The following is a 19,396-nucleotide window of genomic DNA, read 5'->3' on the forward strand; positions in this document are numbered from 1 at the left end:
AAGGAATAGTGAGGGGGAGGGGGAGGGGGGGGGGCTGTAGAAGTCTGATCGCTTTCATTGATGGGGAAAAAAATAGCCATTAAGACATATCACAGTACTCCCTGTTGTCCATGTCAGAAAACCTCTCCTGCTCTGGACACTTCCTGACATGGACAACATGGAGTACTGGAAGGAATACACTACTTCCTGCAGGATATACAGCAGCTGATAAGTACTAGAAGACTTGGTGTGGTGTTTTCATTCCAGTCTGACAGTGCTCTCTGCTGATGCCACCACCAGGAGAGGATAGATAGATAGATAGATAGATAGATAGATAGATAGATAGATAATAGATAGATAGATAGGAGATAGAGAGATAGATAGATAGATAGATAGATCGATAGGAGATAGATAGATAGATAGATAGGAGATAGATAGATCGATGATAGATAGACAGATAATAGATAGATAGATGATAGATAGATAAATAGATAGATAGGAGATAGATAGATAGATAGATAGATAGATAGATAGATAGATAGATAGATAGATAGATAGGAGATAGATAGATAGATAGATAGATAGATAGATAGATAGGAGATAGATAGATAGATAGATAGATAGATAGATAGATAGATAGGAGACAGATAGATAGATAGATAGGAGATAGATAGATAGGAGATAGATAGATAGATAGATAGATAGATAGATAGATAGGAGACAGATAGATAGATAGATAGATAGATAGATAGGAGATAGATAGATAGGAGATAGACAGATAGAAAGATAGATAGATAGATAGATAGATAGATAGATAGATAGATAGATAGGAGATAGACAGATAGATAGATAGGAGATAGACAGATAGAAAGATAGATAGATAGATAGATAGATAGATAGATAGGAGATAGACAGATAGATAGATAGGAGATAGATAGATAGATAGATAGATAGATAGGAGACAGATAGATAGATAGATAGATAGATAGATAGATAGATAGATAGGAGATAGATAGATAGATAGATAGGAGATAGATAGATAGGAGATAGATAGATAGATAATAGATAGATAGATAGGAGATAGATAGATAGATAGATAGGAGATAGATAGATAGGAGATAGATAGATAGATAGATAGATAGATCGATGATAGATAGATAGATAGATAGATAGATAGATAGATCGATGATAGATAGATAGACAGATAATAGATAGATAGATAGATAGATAGATAGGAGATATATAATAGATAGATAGATAGATAGATAGATAGATGTATAGATAGTTAGATAGATAGATAGATAGATAGATAGATAGGAGATAGATAGATAGATAGACAGATAATAGATAGATAGATAGATAGATAGATAATAGATAGATAGGAGATAGATCATAGATAGATCGGAGATAGATAGATAAGATAGATAGATAGATAGATAGGAGATAGATAGATAGATAGATAATAGATAGATAGGAGATAGATCATAGATAGATGCACGGTGTACGGACCATCCGCAGGTAATTAGCACTCACCAGATCTCTGGCTCCAGCAAGACAGGAGAGAGGGCACATTGGTACACACAGGGTGAGACGCCATGCGTGACATTTTATAGAGCGTGGATTTTTAATCTAACATTTTTGCACTATGTGATTATCTATCTGCAGACTCAATTTATGGTTCAAATTGTTGGAAGCAAAAAAAAAACAAAACAAAAAAACAAAACAAAAAAAAACAAGCAATTTAATAAACAAAACATCTTCTCCGTGACTCGCCTCTCGCTAAACAAGAAAACAAAAGAATATTGTGTGCACGCTAAGCCTTGTGCGCAGGACTGTGAGGTGGACTGACAGCGCCCTCTGCTGACCCTCAGGAGAACACGTCAATCCCATCCGGTCTCTTTTTTTTTTTTTTTCCCACCTAGCAACAAGAACAAGCCTTCTGTTTACCGAAATAAATCGGCCATTTCCACGCATAAAATTCATGACAGACACGGGAAAATTACGCAGCTCGCAATCAGTGAGATTAAAACGGTAATTGTATTTAATGCTGCCTGCGACATGCACGAATATCATCGATTCTAATGTAGAAGAGGGCAGGAAATACAGGAGGGGGATTCATTCCATGGGATTTCTACTAAATCGGTAATATATTAGGTGAACAGGACCCATTCATTACATTACTTATCGAATTCAATATGATCACAAGAACGAGGGTCCTGGGTCTCCCATATTAAAGGGGTACTCCAGCAAAAATCTTTTTCTTTCAAAAGTGAATTCCGAAAGTCATATAAATTTGTAATTAACTTCTATTTAAAAATCTCCAGTCTTCTAGTACTTATCAGCTGCTGTATGTCCTACAGGAAGTGGTGCATTCTTTCCAGTCTGACACAGTGCTCTCTGCTGCCACCTCTGTCCATGTCAGGAACTGTCCAGAACAGTAGCAAATCTACAAAGAAAACCTCTCCTGCTCTGGACAGAGTAACCCTTTAATGTACAGCGAAACATGGTCAATCATGTCTTTGTTAATTTAAAAAAGTATTAATCATTATAATAATATTAATATAATAATAAGAATAATAATTATTATAATAATAATAATAATAATAATAATAATAATAATAATAATAATAATAATAATAATAATAATAATTATTATTATAAGTAAATGCAAATAAAACAGATCCTACAGTACGGCGTACGGCATAGAGCAGCATCGGTTTTTACATACGTTTACGTATACATTAAACAGATAGCAAAAACGCGGTGTGAACCTAACCAAACCTGGAATTAGTGCAAGGCCATATTCACACATCAGTAATCCTGTCCGTTATTGGGGACTGGAAATATTCGGATGTGTATCCGTCCCTATTGGCGCACACCCATACACCGCACCCTAACAAAACCGTAAAAGGGCCCTGATCCGTGGCCCCCAAAATACCGGCAAGCCATTATACAGAGCCGTGTTTTTTTGCAATCACAGCTCTTTTACGGACCTGCAGCAACGACTGATTTGTAAAAGGGTCTATTCAAATCAATGGATAATGTACTGTCCGCAATTACAAGCAGTATAGTAGTGATGAATGTCTGAGAATGAGAACGTCCGAGACTAGGAATAACATTTTGTAGGAGCTGAGACAGTCTGAATCACAGGCGCCAGGCATGATGGGAATTGTAGTTCTGCTGGAAGGAGTTTGACACCTCTGGTCCAAATGTATGGAGGGGCAGCCTAGCTATAAAGAGAGATGTCAAGAAGGTACAGATGTAGCAGAGTTACCAGTCAGAGTTGAAGAGTTAAAGCAAATGTACTATCAGGTACATTTGCTTTAAGTTTTGCACATGAATACAACGGCGCCGGCACAGGGAAGCCGATGCAGAGTTCCTTTCTTTGAACCGCTACTCGGTTACGGTGCACAGCGCCGGTCTATTACCGAGCACTGGGAATAGACCAGCGCTATGTGCGGGAACTGCAGCGGCTCAAAAAAAGGATATTGATGTGAAAAACTTTTTTTTGCAGAAATCAATAGTCCAGGCAATTTTAATAAACTTTGTAATTGTGTTTATTAGGCAAATCTGCCATTATCTGCATTCAAAAAGCCTTTCCCCAGGTCCCCCCCGCTCCTCTCTCTCATCCACTGCTCATTATCAGGAAATCTCGACTCTTTTACATCAGTCGAGCCCTGTCTGTTCTATGAAGAGGGTAGAGGGAGATAAGTCAACAGCAGAGAACAAAGGATTACACAGTGGGAGCTGTGTGAAAGCCGGTATTTAGAGGTCAGAGAGGTCAGTGCTGACTTCAGAGGAGATAGCCCGGTGATGTAGCTGTAAATTAACTCTTTGTTGTCCTGTTTTGGTGCCTCATCTCCCTCCACCCCTCCCCTCTCCATAGAACACTATGAAGACGGCGGAAGAGCTTCAAACTAATTTTTCATTATAAAATAATAATAAACCCAATTACAACGTTTCTTAAAATCGCCTGTACTATTGATGTCTGCAAAAAAAATTTAAACGACAGTGACACTTTAAAGTAAATGTACCTGATGGTACATTCGCTTCAAGGCACCATGTTAATTCTGCTACATCAGTACCTCTTTTAGTATTTCAGTACTGCTCAGGTCTCGTTATGCAGCTGTGAAGACGAAACTAGATGAAAGTGAATGAGAAGATATAAAGAGCAGATGCTGCTTCTACTCTATACACCAGGAATTAAAGAAAAAGGAGAAGTTACATCTGTCTTTAGTTACTCAATTCATTATGATCCATACCTGCTTTTCGCTTCAAAGATGTGCGTGATCAGATCCGTCCAAATCCGAGCATGCGGCATTTGATTAACGGTGGCTCATCTAGTGTTATTAAAGGAGAAGTCCGGCGAAAATTTTAATTGAAGTATTGTATGGCCTCCCAAAAGTTATACAAATCACCAATATACTCTTATTACGGGAAATGCACATAAAGTGCTTTTTTCCCTGCACTTCCTACGGCATCAAGGCTTCACTTCCTGGATAACATGGTGATGTCACTTCCTGGATAACATGGTGATGTCACTTCCTGGATAACATGGTGATGCCACTTCCTGGATAACATGGTGATGTCACTTCCTGGATAACATGGTGAGGTCACTTCCTTAATAAAAATGGTGATGTCACTTCCTGGATAACATGGTGATGTCACTTCCTTAATAAAATGGTGATGTCACTTCCTAGATAACATGGTGATGTCACTTCCTGGATAACATGGTGATGTCACTTCCTGGATAACATGGTGATGTCACTTCCTGGATAACATGGTGATGTCACTTCCTGGATAACATGGTGATGTCACTTCCTGGATAACATGGTGTTGTCACTTCCTGGATAACATGGTGATGTCTCTTCCTTAATAAAATGGTGATGTCACTTCCTGGATAACATGGTGATGTCACTTCCTGGATAACATGGTGATGTCTCACCTCGACTCCCAGAGCTGTGCGGGCTGTGGCTGCTGGAGAGGATGATGGCAAGGGGACACTGAGGGACACAGCACACTGGAGGGACACTGAGCATCCCCCTGCCATCATCCTCTCCATCAGCCGCAGCCCACACTGCTCTGGGAGTTGGGTCGTGACATCACAATGTTATCCAGGAAGTGACATCACCATGTTATCCAGGAAGTGACATCACCATGTTATCCAGGAAGTGAAGCCTTGATGCAGTAGTAAGTGCAGGGAAAAAAGCACTTTATAAGTATTTCCCGTAATAAGTGTATATTGGTGATTTGTATAACTTTGGGGGGGCAATACAATACTTCAATAAAAATTTTCACCGGACTTCTCCTATAAGGTTACAAACCCACTTGGCGGGTCTGCAGCGAGTCTCCATGCTGCGTTTTTGCAGCGAGACTCGCTGCAGATCCCGGCCCTATGCTTTTAATGGCAGACAAACACGCAGCAGGGATGTACATCCCTGCTGCGAGTTTGTCTGCAGCCCTCCCCATTAACCCCCCGGCCGCCGGAGCTGATACTTCACCTGATCCCGGCCCCGGCGGTTCCCGATGTCTTCAGCAAGCCGGAGCGGGGACCAGATGAAGTATATGCTCCAGCCAGCCGGCCCCCCCCCCCCCGCAGCACCGATCGCACGCCCCCCCCGATCGAGCGGCCGGGGCTGCAGGGGGGCGTGTGAACGATCGGTGCTGCGGGGGGGGGGGGGGCGATCGGGCGGCCGGGGCTCCGGGCGGCTGGCTGGAGCATATACTTCACCTGGTCCCCGCTCCGGCTTACTTAAGACATCGGGAACCGCCGGAGCCGGGATCAGGTGAAGTATCAGCTCCGGCGGCCGGGGGGTTAATGGGGTGGGCTGCAGACAAACTCGCAGCAGGGATGTACATCCCTGCTGCGTGTTTGTCTGCTATTAAAAGCATAGGGCCGGGATCTGCAGCGAGTCTCGCTGCAAAAACGCAGCATGGAGACTCGCTGCAGACCCGCCAAGTGGGTTTGTAACCTAATAAAGAAACCATGCTTATCCGCTCCTGTTCCTCTGACCTGCTCCCGTTTTCATCACGTCTGACCCCTATCTCCACTGACATAAGAAAAGTGTAAGATCTATGGGGACCTGAAAGGGGAACTATCATCAGGGTAGAAGAACTCGCTGATAGCTCTCTATTGTGCCCGGGGCGCAGGGGCTGTTTCCATGTTTTCCACAACTCTCTACAACTGGGCTGAATCCCATTTCTTCAGCCACCGGTATTTAAATGTCAAATGTTCGGATTCAGATTAATGCAAGCGTGCTTGAGGTTCGCTCATCTCTAATTTCTTTTGTCTCATATCAAGTCATTTGATAGTTCTTTGTAGGATTACCAGTCCAGCACAAAGAGGGACCCAAGATTTTGTAAGAAAAATTATTCCATTACCTATGTGAGAGGTTCGGAGGTTGTCACCTCGCATGCAGAAAGACACGGGAATGTTTATACAAAACACAGTCTGTCACATCAGTCAGGAAAGAGGTGTTGGTGAATGTGAAGAGTAATTTATCACCTTTAAAAAAACATTCACCGTAAAAGTCTAGTTTAGTTCCACTTTTTCTTTTAACCTGTCTCTCTAAGACTAGATGTACATTACAATGTGTGCTTTATAGGCACATATATATGAAGAGCTGATGTATCAATGTTCAGATGATAAAATAATTGATAGTCTATCCACGGATTAGGCTATTATTAGATGATTGGCCAATCGTCTGTTTGGTGCATGACAACAGAGCAGGAAGCAGTTGGCGCCGTTCCCTGTCTAGTGGCGGCAGCAGGGTACTGCAATCTCGGTACCTATTGAAAATCTTGTATACCCTCTAAAGATGACACGAATCATGGTTACAAGATGGCTACATTCAGGCCACGGAAATAAACAGGGTTATGGATATGAGCATAGATATGGCAGCAACGCATTTTGAGAATGGGAGATTTAAAGTGACACTGTCGCCCCCTTTTTGCATTCTGACTTTATAGATGTAATGGGTAAATTTAGCGGTTTTCATACCGTATTTTACATCATACGTCATGGTGCTTGTTCAAGTAAAAGGTGATCTTTTATCATCTGCAGATTTTGCTGCATGTGTTTCACGTCAACTGCGCCACTTAGCCCCGCCCACAGCACCACCGTAGGCCCCGCTCCTCTGTGACATCATTGGCACATAGGCTTGCCCCCTCGACGACCACTGGAACAGGCTGGCCTAAAGGTCTAGACCCCACCCTCTCTAGGTTGGCCCATACCAATAGGCGTCGAGGGGGCGGGGACTACAGTGCAATGTGTGCAGGGCTCAGTGGCGCCGTTGCCATGAAGCAGGCCTATGGTGGCGCTGTGGGCAGGGCTAAGTGTTGCCGTTGATTGTGCCGCTCACTTAGCACAATCTGCAGATGATAAAAGACCACTTTTTACTTAAACAAGCACCATGACGTATGATATAACAAAAGGTATGAAAACTGCTAAATTTACCCTTTACACCTGTGTAGAGAAGTCAGAATGCAAAAAGGGGGTGACAGTGTCACGTAAACATGTAAAAAGGGGGTGACAGTGTCACTTTAACATGTATTTACCTAACTGGAATACCCCTTAAAGCCACAAACACACTTGGCGTATCCGCAGCGGATTCCTTGCTGCGAATCTCTGCCCTGTACACATATGGGCAGACAAACTTGCAGCAGAATGGACATCCCGCTGTGGGTATGTCAGCAGCCCACCATGTTAACCCCCCGGGACGCCGGAGCATATACATCACCTGCTCCCCGCTCCGGCTTTCTTCGGGGATTCCGGATGTGTCCCACTCAGCCAATCAGTGCGCAGCCCCGACACAGCGCACTGATTGGCTGAGCGGGACGTAAAGACACCGGGTGCCGCCGAAGCAAGCCAGAGCGGGGACCAGGCGATGTATACGCTCCGGCGTTCGGGGGGTTAACAGGGTGGGCTGCTGACATACCCACAGCGGGATGTCCATTCTGCTGCGGGTTTGTCTGCCCATATGTGTACAGGGTAGGGATCCGCTGCGGATACGCCAAGTGTGTTTGTGGCCTTAATGTGTGTTAGGCCTTGAATGTTGCATGAACGAGGTCTCCACCTTTAAATGTTGATTTCTTATACTTTTCTCTGACTGGAATACCCCTTTAATGTGTGTTAGGGCTTGAATATGCCATGAACAAGCCCTAAGAGGTCTCCACCTTTAAATGTTGGTTTCTTATACTTTTCTGTGACCGCTTAATAAACCACAGTATTTGATAATCTATCATAAACCAGGTGCGATCAGTAGAGATGAGCGAACCTCAAGCGTTCAGTGGCTGAAGTTGTTGGATGTACCCACAGGGAGCCCAGGAAAACATGGATACAGTCTATGGCTGTATCCATGTTTTGCAGGAAGCCATAGGGCTGCATCCAGCTTCTTTAGCCATCGCTAATAAAATGCAGCATGCTTGAGGTTTGTTTTATTACAGACTGAAGTGTCAAGGAGGCGGGGCAACCAGATTCAGCACTGGAACTTGGATGCGCCTCCTTGTCACTTCCGTCTGGAATAAAAAGTCTCACTTTCTCACTTCAACAAAGGCCCCCGGGCTTTAGAAAAGTCAAAGTTCACGTCATTCCACCTCCACCATCTGTCAGCCTATGACCTTTGCTCACTTTTTTTTAGAAGATTTTTAACGGACGTTGAGAGGTTTAGGCTAATTTATAGTTTATCTATCATCCCTTATATTCCATCCATTTAGTAACCAGTTAGGTACATATTGGATTATTAGAATCCTATGATCCATACTAAGTACACATAGGTTTTGCAGTAGCTTAAAGGGTTTACTGATTTTGAGTTACAGGAGGATTTACAATTCATCTGGCTGCCGCAAGGGATCAATCGACACTGATACGCTGTCAACACTGCGGCCTGCTGGGTAACATAGTGGGAGATGTAGTGTTTCTGGACTCTGAATCCCACTCTACAAAGGCTTTCCTGCCACAGATAATATAGAAGTATAGGAGAAATTAGGGGGATATTTATCAAACATGGTGTATAGTGAAACTGGCTCAGTCACCCCTAGCAACCAATCAGATTCCACCTTTCATTTTCCAAAGAGTCTGTGAGGGATGAAAGGTGGAATCTGATTGGTTGCTAGGGGCAACTGAGCCAGTTTCACTTTACACCATGTTTGATAAATCTCCCCCATGGAGTTTCATATGACTTTAGCTGCACACAAACACAGTCTGGAGTTATTTACTATTGCAAATGTGCAGGACAGCTGGCTTACATAGCTAGGACCACAAGCAAAAGAAAGGTCTCAGGGTTCGTCTGCACCAAATATTGCACCAAAACTATGAGGTTACATTTTGGTGTAAGGTTAGATAAAGGGGTATTACCGTCTCAACCAACACAGTTAGGCTATGTTCACACAGCGTAAAACAACAGCCGTTCTGTGACCCAGCAGAGTCACAGAGCGGCCGGAGTTTGTGAATTCCTAGAAAATTTACATTGTGCTGCAGTCTGTAGACTACGCACATAGTATACCCTCTGACCGGAATCCCTAGAGGCCGCAACAAAAACGGACATGTCAGTTTTGTGCGGCCACTATTCATTGAATAGCGGCCGTGCAACCCTGACAGTGCACACAGTGGAGAGTGCGGCTCCAGCCGCACTTCTCATTGTCTGCAATGGTGAATTGGGATGCGGGCACATATGGATGCACCAGCATTCCCATTAAATAGAAAAGAAGTTTATCCAGCTGGTACTGCAGCCGGCCGGGATAAACTTCACTGACACCGGTCATTCTGTGATCCGGCCGGGTCACAGAACGGACAATGTTTTACAGTGTGTGAACGCGGCCTAAAGGTTTTATCCAGCGTTAGAAAAACCTGGCGACTTTCTTCCAGAGACAGCACCAGTCTTGTCTCAACTTTGGGTGTAGGTTTTGCAAGTGAATGGAGTTTAATTACAAACTACGCCTGAACTGGACTGGAAACCCTTTAAGGACACATCAAAAGTTACTGCAAATGACAGGCTTTAAAACATTGTATACGTATGTGTGTGTGTATATATATATATATATATATATATATATATATATAAAATATAATATAATATATAATGCTAATGTCATAGATACTCAACACAAAAACCATTGAAATAAAGTAAGATCTCGTCCAACCTGTTTTGGTTAACAAGAGGTTGTCCAGATGTCTGTCTCCAACTCCAAGAATGTATGTAATGACGCAGTATCCAGCTGCAAGGAAGAACACAATGACAACAATAAGACATAGTGAGCAAAGAAGCTGAGCAATCAATAAGCATCTATATACATAGCAAAACGTATGCTGACACCCCTGCTTAACACTTGCATCAAATCAAGTACGCAGCCATGCAATCGCTACATATAAACACTGATGGTACTAAGGCCATTAAGAGAAGTTCAGTGTCATAAGCATTGACGTTTTTCATTTGCTCTGTATCAGCGGCACTATGGTACAAAGCAAAGGAGCCGGGATCGGGGCGTGTACAGCCCAGCAGTTCCCGACACAAACACTGGCGGCAGCGGAGGGGCCTGTGTTATCCCTTACCGCTACAACTCAACATAAAAAGGTACGTAGAGGATATATTACAAACTAATATAACTTCATTAAAGCGATGTAATAAATAAAATAAAAAATAAATAAATTTATATACATATATATATATGTTAGAAAGCTCTCTTCTGATATTCAATGCTTCCCCTGATTTGGCGGGTGTCAGGTTCCAAGCTGCCTTTTTGTTTAAAAACCAAAATTTAACAAAGTCCTGACCTAAACCCCAAACTAACAAGTTGCAGATTGTGAGCAAAACCCTCCACCCCCCCTGACATCTTTTAAATGGACAAAAAGTTCTACTCTGTGTCTGTACCAGTACATAAGCCCATGTCCTATTATATCATTTATAGTACATCGCTTGTTTCCTTCATGGTTTATAGGAGAGATCTCTACATTTGCTTTAAAACTACTCTCCCCACCATCCCATAAATAAAATGTATTTTTAACTTCAAATTTGTTTTGGAAAACCTACCACAGCTTTTTACATATGTGTCCATCACCTCTGCGCTTATTCCATATGGACCTTTGTCACTTGGGGCGTGTTTTCTGAAGAAATTCTGCAGAAAGAAAAAAAAAAAACTTTATTATAAAATGTTCAGCACTGCATTTTAATCCTTAAATGAACTAAAATAACACTACCACCTAGCCCCAAATACATAATTATAATAGTACACTGTTTATGTACAAGAATATAACTACTATAATTGTAAACAAAAGAAAGCTGGCACTCACCACGGTCAGATCAATGGCTTTATTCTCAGGAAAGCATGCCAGGAATAGCATGTCTGCTGATCCTCCCTCCCTTGCATGCTTCCCTGAGAATAAACCCATTGATCCGACTACGGTGGGTGTCAGATTTCTTCTGTTTTCAATGTTTGGATTCTTCTGTCTGCAATGGGCACCACCAGGATCTACTAACATTACTAGTGGCATATTTACACTCATCTGTTTGCTGGACTCTGTTTGGGCTTGGTGCGAGTCGTCTGTTTCTCCTTGAGCTATCTGTTATAACTACTATAATACTGCCCCCTATGTATAAGAATATAACTACTATAATACTGCCCCCTATATACAAGAATATAACTACTATAATACTGCCCCTATATACAAGAATATAACTACTATAATACTGCCCCCTATGTACAAGAATATAACTACTATAATACTGCCCCCTATATACAGCAATATAACTACTATAATGTGGCTCAGGGAAGAAACAGAGTGCTGCACATCACACCTATGGCTGATACTAGTGCCGCTTGGCTAAATAAAAAACACGGGGGTTGCAGGGCCGTTCCATGGCCTCCCTTCCCTGACTGTGCACGCCTGCGGGGGTGGTGGTCGCTGACCGACACAGTGTGGACTTAGTGTAGGGACCCATGTGTATCAGATACCTGCACGCGGTACATGGGGCAGTGTGGCTTGATCAATTCACATACAGAATTCTGATGTTGTTAATGCAGCCGAGAGGTACAAGTATCAGCCATAGGTGTGAGGTGCAGCACTCTTTTTCTTCCCTGAACCGTATTTTGTTTCTCTCTTTTCTCCGTGTTTTGCACTCCTCCTGGTGAGACCCACATGACCGCAATTAGCAGGAGACACCTGAGTGCTCATGGTTTTAATCCCTCCTGTCTGTCCCATTCTATCTTTGATAGCTATGGTGAGTGCAATACCTTATCCAGACTTGTGCTGTTTGGGGGCAGCTTCCTCCGCCGGTGGTGCTGGCTGGGTTTTGGTGTGGCATTTTTGGGTCTGGTCCTGTGGCATGGGGGTTGCAGGGCCGTTCCATGGCCTCCCTTCCCTGACTGTGCACGCCTGCGGGGGTGGTGGTCGCTGACCGACACAGTGTGGACTTAGTGTAGGGACCCATGTGTATCAGATACCTGCACGCGGTACATGGGGCAGTGTGGCTTGATCAATTCACATACAGAATTCTGATGTTGTTAATGCAGCCGAGAGGTACAAGTATCAGCCATAGGTGTGAGGTGCAGCACTCTTTTTCTTCCCTGAACCGTATTTTGTTTCTCTCTTTTCTCCGTGTTTTGCACTCCTCCTGGTGAGACCCACATGACCGCAATTAGCAGGAGACACCTGACTGCTCATGGTTTTAATCCCTCCTGTCTGTCCCATTCTATCTTTGATAGCTATGGTGAGTGCAATACCTTATCCAGACTTGTGCTGTTTGGGGGCAGCTTCCTCCGCCGGTGGTGCTGGCTGGGTTTTGGTGTGGCATTTTTGGGTCTGGTCCTGTGGCATGGGGGTTGCAGGGACGTTCCATGGCCTCCCTTCCCTGACTGTGCACGCCTGCGGGGGTGGTGGTCGCTGACCGACACAGTGTGGACTTAGTGTAGGGACCCATGTGTATCAGATACCTGCACGCGGTACATGGGGCAGTGTGGCTTGATCAATTCACATACAGAATTCTGATGTTGTTAATGCAGCCGAGAGGTACAAGTATCAGCCATAGGTGTGAGGTGCAGCACTCTTTTTCTTCCCTGAACCGTATTTTGTTTCTCTCTTTTCTCCGTGTTTTGCACTCCTCCTGGTGAGACCCACATGACCGCAATTAGCAGGAGACACCTGAGTGCTCATGGTTTTAATCCCTCCTGTCTGTCCCATTCTATCTTTGATAGCTATGGTGAGTGCAATACCTTATCCAGACTTGTGCTGTTTGGGGGCAGCTTCCTCCGCCGGTGGTGCTGGCTGGGTTTTGGTGTGGCATTTTTGGGTCTGGTCCTGTGGCATGGGGGTTGCAGGGCCGTTCCATGGCCTCCCTTCCCTGACTGTGCACGCCTGCGGGGGTGGTGGTCGCTGACCGACACAGTGTGGACTTAGTGTAGGGACCCATGTGTATCAGATACCTGCACGCGGTACATGGGGCAGTGTGGCTTGATCAATTCACATACAGAATTCTGATGTTGTTAATGCAGCCGAGAGGTACAAGTATCAGCCATAGGTGTGAGGTGCAGCACTCTTTTTCTTCCCTGAACCGTATAACTACTATAATACTGCTCCTATATACAGGAATATAACTACTATAATACTGGCCCTATATACAGGAATATAACTACTATAATACTGCTCCTATATACAGGAATAGAACTACTATAATACTGCTCCTATATACAAGAATAGAACTACTATAATACTGCTCCTATATACAAGACTATAACTACTATAATACTGCTCCTATATACAAGAATATAACTACTATAATACTGCTCCTATATACAAGAATATAACTACAATAATACTGCTCTTATATACAAGACTATAACTTCTATAATACTGCTCCTCTATACAAGACTATAACTACTATAATACTGCTCCTATATACAAGAATATAACTACTATAATACTGCTCCTATATACAAGAATATAACTACAATAATACTGCTCTTATATACAAGACTATAACTTCTATAATACTGCTCCTATATACAAGACTATAACTACTATAATACTGCTCCTATATACAAGAATATAACTACTATAATACTGCCTCCTATATACAAGAATATAACTACTATAATGTAGTGTAGGGACCCATGTGTATCAGATACCTGCACGCGGTACATGGGGCAGTGTGGCTTGATCAATTCACATACAGAATTCTGATGTTTTTTATGCAGCCGAGAGGTACTAGTATCAGCCATAGGTGTGAGGTGCAGCACTCTTTTTCTTACCTGAACCATAACTACTATAATACTGCTCCTATATACAAGAATATAGCTACTATAATACTGCTCCTATATACAAGAATATAATTTGTTGCATATACCCACCTGTATACTTCCCTCAGTGGCCAGCACTTCAGCAACAGGCACTGACTGAATGAACTGCATGAATCCTGTAAAGAGGATGCTGCGTTACATACAGAAGATACAGATGTCAGCTCTTTAGAGCGGCTTATTTCCATCACACCCTTTATATACCAGTCGCTCCCCACATGACGAGTAAACAAGCACTATGTGCAGATCAGACCCCAGGATGGTTTTACTGAGATTCCCATTAAGCCAATGTACAGTAGAGGCCGTTCTTAGACAAACAAAGGATATATACTAAATGGCCACTCAATTATATGTGACCAATGTAACAAAATACATGCATAAAGGGAAAGAGCAGTGTGTTTCTGGCCCACAGGGTGTATGTACAATGGGCTGTCACATACTGGTGGATACTAATAGTCGCCAATTACAGGGACCGACTCAGGAGACAATTGTACTGTGGAGATCAGGGGGCCGGAGGTTGTAGAGTTGTTACCGTGCTTTGTGCTCGTTGCCAGAACCTTGTAAGGGGTTAACTTCAGATCCAGATTTTCCTTCCGTAAAAGCTGGAGAAAAAAAAAAACAGAGACCATTATGTACGTCACTGTGTGCACGACGGATGTGATACATGCCTTCATCCCCTGGGACACACCAGCAGATATATACACCCTATGTATGTATGTATATGTGTGTATACATAAACATACATATACACAGTAGCAGATTATAATAGGTCCGTTTCGGGCGGTGTCCCAGGGCCCTGAGCTCCTGGGGGGCCCATTGCCACCCAAAAAGACTTAGGGTACTATTACATGGAATGTAATACTACCCTTATACTCTACAGTTCTGCCATGATTTGCAAAAAAATTACTGCTTTTTTACAGCAATTTTGCACAATTCAAGGCATTATAACATTATCTATCCTGTATTATGAACAATACACTAGTACTGCCATAGTTACAGGCCTGGTGAATAGCCTGGGGCCTATGGTAAAGTTAATCCACCATCTTGCATGTATATATCGGCTTTTTTCAGTAACGGCAGCAGCTAGAAAGACAGGATATGGCTCAAAATACTCAGGGGGACTTGGTGAGTAAGACCAGCTAGGTTTGGGAGCATTTCATTTTTTTAGCTCTTGGGGGAGAATACCCCTTTAGGGTACAAACACACACACCGTATACGCAGCAGGTGTGATGGTGGAGATTTGATGCTGTGTTCAGCTATTTAGATCTAATCTGCTGCGTATTTGCTGTGTATCACAGTAGTATATAAGCTGCGTATACGGTGTGTGGGTTTATACCCTTAAGCACTGAAAGAAAGAAGATGACAACATATGGTGAGTGCCCTCTCCCATTTTCTTCATTTTTTGATTTGTCATCTATAATGTTAACACTGAGCCTCCCAAACCGAACTCTGAATGAAGCGTCAGGGTGCAACCTCCCACTTCATTGTCCCATACACAATTACTGACATTACTGTGCACGCCCCTCAGATGTATCGCGGGACTGCAGCAGGTCTCAGGATTGATGTCAAAAGTTAGTTCAGTAAAGTTTAGTAAAAAGCTGGACAGCCCTTTGCCGGAGTTTACTGTGAGGATGGCCATGTTTGGGGGGGGGGGAGGGGTACAATCTCATGCTGCCCCTCAGACCTTTCATGGGCAATTCTATAAACCACATGTATAATGGAGACCACTGTCACTGATGCCACTGCAGAACCTCTTTAGTCTGCTCAATGCTTCCAGAAATCCCTGCCTCCCTCTCGCTTACCTTATCCATTAGTGAAATGATCTGCAGGATAAGCTGGTCCTGCCGCAGATCGTCTCCATTTTTGAATATCACTGGATATTTCCCGCCGTCCTCCGTCTTGAAGTAGAGTTTTGCCGGCATTAGGGCGCTCTAGAGAGGGAAACGTGACACCAATGTTAGTAATGATAAGAGATTCATGATGTAGTCTGTCATCACTGGCGGGAAGCGGGCGGACTGGTCAGGTCTAGAGCTCTCGTACTGACTGGTTATCATACTGTCATGGGACCGTCATCTCACTGGTATATAAGTTATACTGGGCTTTAGCCTTTGCATGACAGCCACCACTGATGGGTTTAATGAGGGAGATTTATCAAACATGGTGTAAAATGAAACTGGCTCAGTTGCCCCTAGCAACCAATCAGATTCCACCTTTCATTTTCCAAAGAGTCTGTGAGGAATCAAAGGTGGAATCTGATTGGTTGCTAGGGGGAACTGACACAGTTTCACTTTACAACAGGTCTGATAAATCTCCCTCGTTGTTTACTAACGAAAACTTCAATGGAGCAGGCATGATTGTCGCTAACAGTTTCTGAGAGAGTTGATTAAAGTGGTAGTCATGAGGCTGTGGGGATTACCTTGAACAAGGTGGCTTTCTCTGGGATGATCCCTCGGATTTTCACCTGAGGTTCTAGTGGTAGAGGAATGGGCTCAATCTCCGAGAGGTTCATCTTCTCATTATCTCCCAGTAAGGCCTGAAGCCGCTCATTCTGGAACAACATAAGGGCAAAGGCGGATGATATAGGGGCAAAGGCTGATGATATAGGGGCAAAGGAAGAGATACAGGGGCAAAGATCTGAAGAAGAATAGGCCAGAATAATATTTTTTTTTTTAAATTAGATCAGGAACTAATTCTATCTATCTCCTATCTACAGTATCTTTCTAAATTAAATAGATAGATAGATAGATAGATAGATAGATGTACATTGTGTTAGGACTATGCAGGGTATAAAGATAGATAGATAGATAGATAGATAGATAGATAGATAGATAGATAGATAGATAGGAGATAGATAGGAGATAGATAGATAGATAGATAGATAGATAGATAGATAGATAGATAGATAGATAGATAGATAGGAGATAGATAGATGGATAGAAAGAACAAAGTACACGCAGCACTCAGGTTCACAAGAAATTTTTGCTGGGTGCCTGCTGCCACACCTTGGTCCACAGGTGTCTATTCAGAGATAAAGAAATTCGACTGCAGCACATCCAGACTTTCGTGATGAAAAGTGAAAAATGTATTCCATCCGTAAAACACAAGGGAAAAACAGCGACGCTTCGCTCCTCCGATAGGAGCTTTTTCAAGCCAGCTTGAAAAAGCTCCTATCAGAGGAGCGAAACGTCGCTGTTTTTCCCTTGTGTTTTACGGATGGAATAAATTTTTCACTTTTCATCACGAAAGTCTGGATGTGCTGCAGTCGAATTTCTTTATCTCTAGATAGATAGATAAAAAGACGACGGAGGTCGTCGAAACGTCGCTATTTTGACACTTTGCTGTGCTGTTTTCACCATGGAATAAATCACAATTTTTTGATTACTTTGGAGTGCCGTGGAAATTCCTGTTATAGATAGATAGATAGATAGATAGATAGATAGATAGATAGATAGATAGATAGGAGATGGATAGATAGGAGATAGATAGGAGATAAGATAGATAGATAGATAGATAGATAGATAGATAGATAGATAGATAGATAGATAGATAGATAGGAGATGGATAGATAGATACAGTTAGGGCCAGAAATATTTGGACAGTGACACAAGTTTTGTTATTTTAGCAGTTTACAAAAACATGTTCAGAAATACAATTATATATATAATATGGGCTGAAAGTGCACACTCCCAGCTGCAATATGAGAGTTTCCACATCCAAATCGGAGAAAGGGTTTAGGAATCATAGCTCTGTAATGCATAGCCTCCTCTTTTTCAAGAGACCAAAAGTAATTGGACAATGGACTCTAAGGGCTGCAATGAACTCTGAAGGCGTCTCCCTCGTTAACCTGTAATCAATGAAGTAGTTAAAAGGTCTGGGGTTGATTCCAGGTGTGTGGTTTTGCATTTGGAAGCTGTTGCTGTGACTAAACAACATGCGGTCAAAGGAACTCTCAATTGAGGTGAAGCAGAACATCCTGAGGCTGAAAAAAGGAAAAAAATCCATCAGAGAGATAGCAGACATGCTTGGAGTAGCAAAATCAACAGTCGGGTACATTCTGAGAAAAAAGGAATAGACTGGTGAGCTTGGGAAGTCAAAAAGGCCTGGGCGTCCACGGAAGACAACAGTGGTGGATGATCGCCGCATACTTTCTTTGGTGAAGAAGAACCCATTCACAACATCAACTGTCCAGAACACTCTCAGGGAAGTAGGTGTATCTGTCTCTAAGTCAACAGTAAAGAGAAGACTCCATGAAAGTAAATACAAAGGGTTCACATCTAGATGCAAACCATTCATCAATTCCAAAAATAGACAGGCCAGAGTTAAATTTGCCGAAAAACACCTCAAGAAGCCAGCTCAGTTCTGGAAAACTATTCTATGGACAGATGAGACAAAGATCAACCTGTACCAGAATGATGGGAAGAAAAAAGTTTGGAGAAGAAAGGGAACGGCACATGATCCAAGGCACACCACATCCACATAAAACATGGTGGAGGCAACGTGATGGCATGGGCATGCATGGCTATCAATGGCACTGGGTCACTTGTGTTTATTGATGACGTAACAGCAGACAAGAGTAGCAGGATGAATTCTGAAGTGTACCGGGATATACTTTCAGCCCAGATTCAGCCAAATGCTGCAAAGTTGATCGGACGGCGCTTCATAGTACAGATGGACAATGACCCCAAGCATACAGCCAAAGCTACCCAGGAGTTTATGAGTGCAAAAAGGTGGAACATTCTGCAATGGCCAAGTCAGTCACCAGATCTTAACCCAATTGAACATGCATTTCACTTGCTCAAATCCAGACTTAAGACGGAAATGTGGAGTGTTTGTAAAGAAACGTGTACAATTCCTACATTTTCTATCAGATATTTTTGTTTAACGCTTCAAATTAAATGTTACAATCTGCACTTGAATTCTGTTGTAGAGGTTTCATTTCAAATCCAATGCGGTGGCATGCAGAGCCCAACTCGCCAAAATTGTGTCACTGTCTAAATATTTCTGGCCCTAACTGTAGATAGATAGATAGTTGATAGATAGATAGATAGATAGATAGATAGATAGATAGATAGGAGATAGATAGATAGATAGGAGATAGATAGATAGATAGATAGATAGATAGATAGATAGA

The 19,396-nt window shown here is 42.8% G+C and overlaps 1 protein-coding gene across 1 annotated transcript in view; it reads right to left on the bottom strand.

Moving 5' to 3' along the window:
• The window catches only part of PIK3C3 (phosphatidylinositol 3-kinase catalytic subunit type 3), a 148,673-nt gene that overhangs the window by 75,258 nt on the left and 54,019 nt on the right, over nt 1-19,396 (bottom strand). Inside the window, exons 16-21 of the mRNA XM_069963251.1 lie at nt 16,682-16,813; nt 16,068-16,196; nt 14,798-14,867; nt 14,320-14,384; nt 11,007-11,091; nt 10,120-10,194 (exon numbers count right to left, since the gene is read on the bottom strand). Coding sequence (XP_069819352.1) covers nt 10,120-10,194; nt 11,007-11,091; nt 14,320-14,384; nt 14,798-14,867; nt 16,068-16,196; nt 16,682-16,813 — 556 coding nt within the window. The remainder of the gene's footprint in view (nt 1-10,119; nt 10,195-11,006; nt 11,092-14,319; nt 14,385-14,797; nt 14,868-16,067; nt 16,197-16,681; nt 16,814-19,396) is intronic.

The sequence above is a fragment of the Dendropsophus ebraccatus genome, chromosome 3 (genome assembly GCF_027789765.1).
Source record: "Dendropsophus ebraccatus isolate aDenEbr1 chromosome 3, aDenEbr1.pat, whole genome shotgun sequence".
NCBI lineage: Eukaryota > Metazoa > Chordata > Amphibia > Anura > Hylidae > Dendropsophus > Dendropsophus ebraccatus.